This window comes from Littorina saxatilis, linkage group LG5 (assembly GCF_037325665.1).
Source record: "Littorina saxatilis isolate snail1 linkage group LG5, US_GU_Lsax_2.0, whole genome shotgun sequence".
Taxonomy (NCBI): Eukaryota; Metazoa; Mollusca; class Gastropoda; order Littorinimorpha; family Littorinidae; genus Littorina; species Littorina saxatilis.
Genome location: NC_090249.1, coordinates 61,511,602 through 61,521,708, shown reverse-complemented (window position 1 = coordinate 61,521,708; position 10,107 = coordinate 61,511,602). Strand labels below are relative to the sequence as shown.

Here is a 10,107-nt window from a genome sequence, read left to right as displayed (position 1 = left end):
AGACCGGGTGCCTACGCTATCCTCGACAAATGGTTGTGTCATCAATATGGACCAGTGAAGCGGCCTTCACGAATCACTGTAAAAAGCCCCCTATACTTCAAAATAACATGATACAACTTAGTGTGCAAGTCAGACTAATTCAAATATGCTTTAGATTTAGCTGTTTCGGGTTGATGAGAGCATTATTTGAAGCACATCAGGAAACTGAAGAAGCTTATCAAAAACAGAGTGAAAATAAGTGAAATTATCAACTTCCCCCCCAAAAAAGACTGTGTTATATTTTTTTGAAATCTCGAGGGTTAGTTATAGGTTATTTTCAGCAAGCTTCTTAATGAATTAATTGAAATTGCCTTCAGTTTTTATTTTCTTCGATTTGTTGAAGGTGGTCCACATTAGGGGACTCACACATAGTTTGAGGTTTTGCTACTAATTTTTGTTTGCAGTAGAAACTCGGTGTACACACTGTTAAAATGTAACAAATACTGTCTTAGCTGTCATATATAGCCATTTTAGTGTTATGAAAGCTTTGGCTGTGGACAGAAACGAGTCCGTTTTAGGCGGCAAAGAGTGAACGCTGCCAAAAGTGAAAAAAACCGAAAAAGCCTAACGGTTTTGAGGTTTGTGTTTCTGCAACTGTTTCTACATGTGCAACTTATCTAGAGAGGGTGAATAAAGCGAATGCAATTGTTTTGAGCGCTCTAGCGCCGTTAGTTTGTCAGAACAGGAGGTGGTCCATATTAGGAGCCGGTCCGTGATATCAGGAGCCTTTCCCCTTCCAAAAAAACACAGAAAAACACCTTCTTTCGACATTTTTCCATCCCACCCCTCCTCTCTCTCTCTCTCTCTCTCTCTCTCTCTCTCTCACCTGAGGAATATATAATTATATTGCTGTAGATGATACAATGTGTCCTTAATCTGCAACATTTAGGAATGATTCTGTTGGGCGCAAAGTAAGAATCCGGGGCAGAGTTGGAATAATCGGGATTTCCCGAAACCTCATTTGATTTCCAACAAAGCGCCGCATTTCCGGAAACGAGCTGCCTCGTTCTAGAAATGGCAACCCTTCGACTGGCACAAAAAAGTATACCCTTCTCACAGGTCATGAATAAGGTATATGGAAAAGCAAGGTCTTATTCAGGGGAAGTCTTGAATTGGGTGTGTGTGTGTGTGTGTGTGTGTGTGTGTGTGTGGGGGGGTACACTGTGTGGCTGACTTCTCTCAGTGACACTCAGCGCATGTAGCTAGCTAGTTGCTGCTGTCTCGATCTATTTTGAACACAATGATTTTTTTTCTCAGAGTAGAGAGTTAGCTTGTTACAACAGTCTGAAATCATCTTTAATTTGAATCAACATTTTGCAACAATCAATCACATCAATATAGCGCACAGACTTGCACATTACATTTTAAGAGCCTAGATTACCATGCACAAGAGCCTACTCAGTAAAGGGACGTAATACCGTCTCTGCAGCCCAGAGAGACTGTGTGAGTTTAATATACAATCGATAGTTACCAGTGAAAAGTTATATCGGAACACTCTTGTTGTGTTTTTGGTTGTTGTAAAATGTAAGATCTGAAACGTTAAAATTACGTAAAATTGGTGCGTTTTGGTTGAGTGGGATGGGTCGTTGAACTGTGTTGTAACAGCCCGCCGAAGTTATCAACAGTGTTTTTGCTTTATGTCATTTGGTTGGTTTGGTGCGTTATAGAATGCTTCTGCTTTTCATGTCAAGACCGGCTAAGCATTGATCACTTTAAAACACAAAGATCATCATGGGCCATCATGACTTGTATCATTTTACATCGCATTCTAAGAAAGAGCACAATTCTCACTATGCGCGCGGTACATTTCTAGAATCGCGTAGCGCAAAGTTGGAATTCCTACAATGGCGGCCATTGTTGGAATTCCAACAAAGCGCAGGTCATTTCCGGAAAAGCGCCGATGACGAGATGGGTCGCAACAATTCTGTAACTGGTACAGGGGAGATAACTCCCATACAGTAGGGAGTTACATTTCCGAGAATCAACAAGTGAAGTGCCAGAAACTGGAGAGAGGAACGTCAGACGATTAAGTTGGGATAACTGTTGTGTGATCTACTGATTCAGTATGGTGACATAGGTTAGTACATATTTGACTGTTTTTGAGAGGATGGACGCAGGCTTGTCACCCAATACCTTGTTAAAATAGCGAATAAAACTCGTACTCGTAGACAAATCCGGAAGCAAGTGAGTCATTTGATCGTAAACATGTTGTTGGGATCCGGGTACCATACGTTAGTCGTTACTGACACTGGCAGAAGATGTAGACACACAAAATGAAATACACACAGGTTTAGGTGATGGAATATTGGAAGACAGTACATGTATGAATATGTTTCTTTGTCCATGACTGAGTGACAAGTCATGGAAAACTGTGACCTGGATATCAGTATATATATATGATCCCCACTGTAGATGTCGGTCATGAGATGTGGGTCACACTCACAGAAGCCCGGCGATTCCGGCAGGGGTATACTACTTGACTGCGGAAACCCCCGAAAACCTCATCAGTAATGAACAAAATCACTCCTTAGATCGTGTTGTTGACATGTTTGGGTAATGTTGAACTTTAGTGTGTTCTTCTTCCCGTAGAGGACTGGGTTCTTGCGAACGTCTCATGAGTCCTGTGTTAAATTCATAGCTCATAATTCAGAGGCATTAAACTTCATAAAGCCTCCAAATTTGTAGAACCTGAACTTGTAATCATAACAAGTCATTTTAGATCGCTTTGAAATAACGGAACGAACTCCGATGAACTGTACGAATGCGTTTCGTTTACATGCGTCTAAGAAGGAATTATCCATGTCAGCGGACAGGGGAGGCAACTCTGTCGTGTAAGTGATGTCCCTTGGTTGACAACGTACGCCATTCTCGCATCATTTTCGTCCATCAAACAACCAAATTAATTAATTATGCTTAGGTTTAGAGCTCAATCCGTCAATTAATTTCATGACAAATGTTCTTTGGCTTGATTACAGGGGTCCTACTAAAATGCGAAAAGACGCGTCTTTTCGCGAAAAGACATGAAAAGACAGCAAATAGATACGAAAAGACAACAAATAGATACAAAAAGACGCACACAGTTCAAGCGCAGACACCGGGGACGTAACAAGTCGTGTTTGACGTCGCTTTTGATGTCACCCGGATGTCCACAACCAGAGTTGTGTCCCTTGATCTGTTGGCGACGTATAGTGATATATTTCCCCCCGAGGCGAAGGACCCGAATTGTCCCTTGTGGGGGCCTCAGCGTTTCAATATATGCAAATTTTATACAAACAGGTTGTGGAATGCAAGATCAATGCAAGAGGCACTAACACTAACAGGGATACATTTGCTCGGTTTGGGACGACTTCACTAGCGCCGAGCTATTACTGGCGGTCGAATAACCCAAACACTTTTGTCAAAAGTTATTGCATCCCCGTCTTATCAACTTTTTCTCTTGATGTATTACAAAAAGTCCTTTACTTTGCCAATAAACCCCAAAAATCGTGATCCAGCTCAGCTAAAATGGACTCAAGGGACACAACTCTGGTTGTGGACATCCGGGTGACATCAAAAGCGACGTCAAACACGACTAGTTACGTATCTGGTGTCTGCCCTTGATCTATGTGCGTCTTTTCGTATCTATTTGCTGTCTTTTCGTGTCTTTTCGTGTCTTTTCGCACCGGATTACAGAGACTTGTAATTTTTATCAAAAATAAGTAAAGAATGCCACTTGATTCTGAGCTATGAATTTAACACACTAAAGTTGAAGATTATCCGCAAAGGAATTGAACTCTAATGCACTACAGACTACAACACTGAAAACAGACAATGTGAGCGTCATTGGTCATTGCTGTGTTCGTGTATGATTTGAGCATGGTTCTCGACAGAAAAAAGGAGAATCTTTTGTTTTATCCCTTATGAAAGTTATCCATTTGTATGCGCGCGTGTATGTATCCATGTGTGTATGACGTCATCAATACCAGTGCTCTAGAGTAACAAGAGTTACCTCCCTTGCATTGAAATCGACTTTGCTCTAAAGTTAAACACAAAAATAAGGGTGAAATGGCTTGAATCAACAAATCACGTAAGCCATAGTTTTGTATAAATATTAGAAAATAAGAACTTCGTTTTTGTTTGGTATACATCATTACTGCAAGAAAATGTGAAGTTGGCATAGTTTCATACATACCAATATACAAGAAATTTATGAGGTTGACATCTATATATATATACGACTAGTGTCTGTGTGTCTGTCTGTGTATCTGTCTGTGTGTCTGTGTGTCTGTGCGCGATGCACGGCCAAAGTTCTCGATGGATCTGCTTCAAATTTGGTGGGCATATTCAAGTAGACCCGGGACACGACACAACCTGGTCGATATTTCAACACGTGCTCTCAGCGCGCAGCGCGGAACCGATTTTGGTTCCACCTCAGCTATTTTGGTTCCACCTCAGCTTACCCGGGCCCCCATACCGACACACCATAGCCGCTACACCACATCACAACGCCAAAGTTCTCGGTGGATCTTTTTCAAATTTGGACACCGTATTCAGCTACACCCCGGACACAATATCATCGATGAGATATTTCAACACGTGCTCTCAGCGCGCAGCGCTGAACTCATTTTCGTTTTTGTGTTCATTTCACCATTATAAGTAACTCTTCCTTATCTTCTCCAGTGTTTGGCGTTTATCTCCCTTCCTTCGTGTGGCTTTCCCGTTCAGTTGTAAGTTACTACACTGCGCTGTCCACTGCGCTGAGCGTCTTCGGATATTCCCGGCGTTCTGTTACTGTTACCTATTTTTAGAAGGTCAACGCAGTGTACAGAACGTAAATTGGACCCGTAAATTATCCTCACTGTAAAAGTGCAAAGGTCGAATCAATTTATAGCCACGCGAAAAATACACTGTCATCTATCTCTCTATAGATACGGCTTCTCTGTGTTTGTGTGTGTGTGTGTGTGTGAGTGTGTGTGTCTCTATGTAAGCAACACCTGTGCATTCTTCAGTTCTGTTTGTGATGTGGTCTGGCGGCTTTTGTGTAATTTTATGTACTGGCCTTCCTTTGAGAAGCCATAACTTGCTCAGTCCTGTTTGAGTGGAGTTCGCCTCCAAAGGGGATTAACACGGTTACATTCGTCGACAAGGATGGGACTCGATATGGTCAGGAATGGCATTATGGCCACTGAATCATTTTCGTGCTGTTCCCATTCCACGAATCTGGGAGGGACCTAAGCTTGGCGGGTCCATAGTTCGGCGTACGGCTCTAAGTACTTCTTCCCGGCGAAGCCGTCTACCCGGCGAAGCGGGTATTCATTCTAGTAGTTCCATATATACATTGCACCTACTTATAGGAAAATGTTAAGTTTGCACAGTGCAGTCTTTCTTGTGTCTTTATTTATTTTATATACATGTACCTACATGCAAGAAAATGCGAAGTAGGCATAAATTCATAAACGTACTTATAGGAAAATGTTAGTTTGCACAGTGCAGTCTTTTCTGTGTATTTTGTTTATCAGTCCCACCTGCCTGAACAATTTTGTTTTATGTGTGTTAACTTTTTATGTGTTTTAACCTAATTTTGTTGGTGACTTTGTGTGTGGCAGGCAAACCATAACTTCAGTAGGAAACACTTCTAGACAGAGAGGGACGTTGATGTGAGGAAGGAGAGAGGGACACAGAGAGAGAAGTTGAAGGAGAGAGGCAGAGACATCAGTCATCAGTCTGACCTTCACCATGTTCAGTCTGCGTTCCCAACATTTCCACCTGCTTCTTGTCGTCGCAGTGTGCCTCCTGTTCCTTCCTGCCCATTCTGCCTGGTTCAACGCAGCACCCAAGCCCAAAGGCAGTAAGTATTTTCCTATTAACTCTTTGGTATTTTATATGAAACAGTCAGTGTAACTGGGAGGGGAGGGGGGGGGGGGGCAGAGAGGGAGGGAGGCAAAGGTTAAAGGTGAAGACCAAACAGAGAGAGAGAGAGAGAGAATGATGATTTTTTTTATCTTAACTTTTTTTTATGAAAAATCATAATTATGCTGCTTCAAATTCCCCATCAGATTTCCTTAAAATATCAGTTTGCTTCATTATTTTTTCTTGAAATGAGGTACATGTAAGTGGTGTTTTAGCCTTGATATCTGATGAAATTTATTTTTTCTCTTTTCAGAAATAGAAAAAAATCGCAGCATGTACTATGTTAGAGAAAATCTTGTTGTTGTTGTTGTTAAATGGTGGCTTATCACAATAAGTATCGTAAATGTCCGATACATTTATTTTCACCTCTTATATTTTCAGGGATCGAAGAAGATGCAAGTTACAACCACATGTACTACGTTGGAGAGAATCTCACAGTTCAATGCATCAAGTTTTCCAACTTCACCGGTGAAGTGTACTTTCAGCAAGGAAACCGAAACTACAGCCTGGAATACGTGAAAAAGATAAACACAACACATGCCCTGTTGGACAAGCCCGTCACTGATGATGATTTTGAAGAAACGATTTTAACGTGTACGGACGGTGATGGTCTAGTGGCTAACGCTAACATATACACTGATTGTAAGTATAGACTTAAGGTTGTATGTGTGTGTATGAGTGTGTGTGTCACTGTGTGTATGAGTGTGTGTGTCACTGTGTGTATGTGTGTGTGTGTGTCACTGTGTGTATGAGTGTGTGTGTCACTGTGTGTATGTGTGTGTGTGTGTCACTGTGTGTATGAGTGTGTGTGTCACTGTGTGTACGTGTGTGTGTGTGTCACTGTGTGTATGAGTGTGTGTGTCACTGTGTGTATGAGTGTGTGTGTCACTGTGTGTACGTGTGTGTGTGTGTCACTGTGTGTATGAGTGTGTGTGTCACTGTGTGTACGTGTGTGTATGTGCCTCTGTGTGTGTGTGTCACTGTGTGTGTGTCACTGTGTGAACGTGTGTGTATGTGCCTCTGTGTGTGTGTGACAGTGTGTGCGTCTGTATGTGGGTTTTATGTTCTTACTGTTAGTGTTTTATATTTGATTTTCCCCAACAGAATCAGTTTTCGTGGCCATACGTTTCAGTGCCCGGTGACACAGACTGTTCTAGTTTGTTTTATTCATGCTGATCATATAAACTCTTCATATTATTCATTTCAGATGCTCCTCAAAATGCGACAGATCTGAAGATGGTGTGGTTAAATGAAGTCGACCTGTTCATCAGTTGGGGTTTTAACAACACGCCCTACAAGAACGGTCATGCAGAAAGTCTGATCCTAGTAACAGTAGAATGGTGCTTCAATCCATCAAAGTAGGTTTACAGTTACAATGACATTTTCACATTTACATCTTTCTTTTCTTGCTACAGTTTTACTGCAGTTTACATTTAATTGTTTAGAGGACACAACTAAATTTTCAGTGACGATGTGAACATTTGTTTTGGTAACCTTGATTGATGTTTTGTTGCTGTAACAGCAATAGTAAGTTGCTATGAAGAAGGGAGGAGTATGCCTGAGTGTTTAAGTATAATCATGGAAGCAGAGGGGATATGTGTGCGATCTGTAAAATACTAAAATTACAATCTGTTGGCTTTCTCAAGTAGTGTATTATCTGCATAATAAATATCTGACGGCTTGAAGAGTTAAATTCATCCTTTGTAGATTGTTTACAATGTAGGTGTAAGTTTGCTGATGCTTTTTTTTGTTCATTGATAAAATTACCGTATTGTCTTCTTTGCATTTCCAGTGAGAGTAACTGGCGGAAATGCTACAGTGGCAAACTAAACGGTGCCACCTGTGAGGTCCCTAACATCACCAGCAACGAATGGGCGACAGTGCATGTCAGAGTCAACATCACCAACGTTAAACGCAACGACCTAGTGTCCACAGTGTTCCCTGGTGTTCCTATCAGGGACCATGGTGAGTTGCTTTTCTTCTTACTTTACCCTGGTGTTCCTATCAGGGACCATGGTGAGTTGCCTTTCTTCTTTCTTTACCCTGGTGTTCCTATCAGGGACCATGGTGAGTTGCCTTTCTTCTTACTTTACCCTGGTGTTCCTATCAGGGACCATGGTGAGTTGCTTTTCTTCTTACTTTACCCTGGTGTTCCTATCAGGGACCATGGTGAGTTGCCTTTCTTCTTACTTTACCCTGGTGTTCCTATCAGGGACCATGGTGAGTTGCTTTTCTTCTTACTTTACCCTGGTGTTCCTATCAGGGACCATGGTGAGTTGCTTTTCTTCTTTCATTACCCTGGTGTTCCTATCAGGGACCATGGTGAGTTGCTTTTCTTCTTACTTTACCCTGGTGTTCCTATCAGGGACCATGGTGAGTTGCCTTTCTTCTTACTTTACCCTGGTGTTCCTATCAGGGACCATGGTGAGTTGCTTTTCTTCTTACTTTACCCTGGTGTTCCTATCAGGGACCATGGTGAGTTGCCTTTCTTCTTACTTTACCCTGGTGTTCCTATCAGGGACCATGGTGAGTTGCTTTTCTTCTTACTTTACCCTGGTGTTCCTATCAGGGACCATGGTGAGTTGCCTTTCTTCTTACTTTACCCTGGTGTTCCTATCAGGGACCATGGTGAGTTGCTTTTCTTCTTACTTTACCCTGGTGTTCCTATCAGGGACCACGGTGAGTTGCCTTTCTTCTTACTTTACCCTGGTGTTCCTATCAGGGACCATGGTGAGTTGCTATTCTTCTTACTTTACCCTGGTGTTCCTATCAGGGACCATGGTGAGTTGCTTTTCTTCTTACTTTACCCTGGTGTTCCTATCAGGGACCATGGTGAGTTGCTATTCTTCTTACTTTACCCTGGTGTTCCTATCAGGGACCATGGTGAGTTGCTTTTCTTCTTACTTTACCCTGGTGTTCCTATCAGGGACCATGGTGAGTTGCCTTTCTTCTTACTTTACCCTGGTGTTCCTATCAGGGACCATGGTGAGTTGCTTTTCTTCTTACTTTACCCTGGTGTTCCTATCAGGGACCATGGTGAGTTGCTTTTCTTCTTACTTTACCCTGGTGTTCCTATCAGGGACCATGGTGAGTTGCCTTTCTTCTTACTTTACCCTGGTGTTCCTATCAGGGACCATGGTGAGTTGCCTTTCTTCTTACTTTACCCTGGTGTTCCTATCAGGGACCATGGTGAGTTGCTTTTCTTCTTACTTTACCCTGGTGTTCCTATCAGGGACCATGGTGAGTTGCCTTTCTTCTTACTTTACCCTGGTGTTCCTATCAGGGACCATGGTGAGTTGCTTTTCTTCTTACTTTACCCTGGTGTTCCTATCAGGGACCATGGTGAGTTGCCTTTCTTCTTACTTTACCCTGGTGTTCCTATCAGGGACCATGGTGAGTTGCCTTTCTTCTTACTTTACCCTGGTGTTCCTATCAGGGACCATGGTGAGTTGCTTTTCTTCTTACTTTACCCTGGTGTTCCTATCAGGGACCATGGTGAGTTGCCTTTCTTCTTACTTTACCCTGGTGTTCCTATCAGGGACCATGGTGAGTTGCTTTTCTTCTTACTTTACCCTGGTGTTCCTATCAGGGACCATGGTGAGTTGCCTTTCTTCTTACTTTACCCTGGTGTTCCTATCAGGGACCATGGTGAGTTGCCTTTCTTCTTACTTTACCCTGGTGTTCCTATCAGGGACCATGGTGAGTTGCTTTTCTTCTTACTTTACCCTGGTGTTCCTATCAGGGACCATGGTGAGTTGCCTTTCTTCTTACTTTACCCTGGTGTTCCTATCAGGGACCATGGTGAGTTGCTTTTCTTCTTACTTTACCCTGGTGTTCCTATCAGGGACCATGGTGAGTTGCTTTTCTTCTTACTTTACCCTGGTGTTCCTATCAGGGACCACGGTGAGTTGCTTTTCTTCTTACTTTACCCTGGTGTTCCTATCAGGGACCACGGTGAGTTGCTTTTCTTCTTACTTTACCCTGGTGTTCCTATCAGGGACCATGGTGAGTTGCTTTTCTTCTTACTTTACCCTGGTGTTCCTATCAGGGACCATGGTGAGTTGCCTTTCTTCTTACTTTACCCTGGTGTTCCTATCAGGGACCATGGTGAGTTGCTTTTCTTCTTTCTTTACCCTGGTGTTCCTATCAGGGACCATGGTGAGTTGCTTTTCTTCTTAC

The 10,107-nt window shown here is 42.5% G+C and overlaps 1 protein-coding gene across 3 annotated transcripts in view; it reads left to right on the top strand.

The window, feature by feature from the left end:
* Window positions 1-1,978: 1,978 nt before the first annotated feature.
* Window positions 1,979-10,107, top strand: part of LOC138967642 (uncharacterized) — a 37,805-nt gene continuing 29,676 nt past the window's right edge. For all 3 annotated transcript variants that reach the window (XR_011456005.1, XM_070340246.1, XM_070340247.1), the window contains exons 1-5: window positions 1,979-2,116; window positions 5,625-5,866; window positions 6,310-6,570; window positions 7,136-7,286; window positions 7,721-7,893. Coding sequence is in view for 2 of the 3 variants with exons in the window: in XM_070340246.1 (XP_070196347.1) it covers window positions 5,755-5,866; window positions 6,310-6,570; window positions 7,136-7,286; window positions 7,721-7,893 (697 nt within the window). In the remaining variant the exon portion in view is untranslated. The remainder of the gene's footprint in view (window positions 2,117-5,624; window positions 5,867-6,309; window positions 6,571-7,135; window positions 7,287-7,720; window positions 7,894-10,107) is intronic.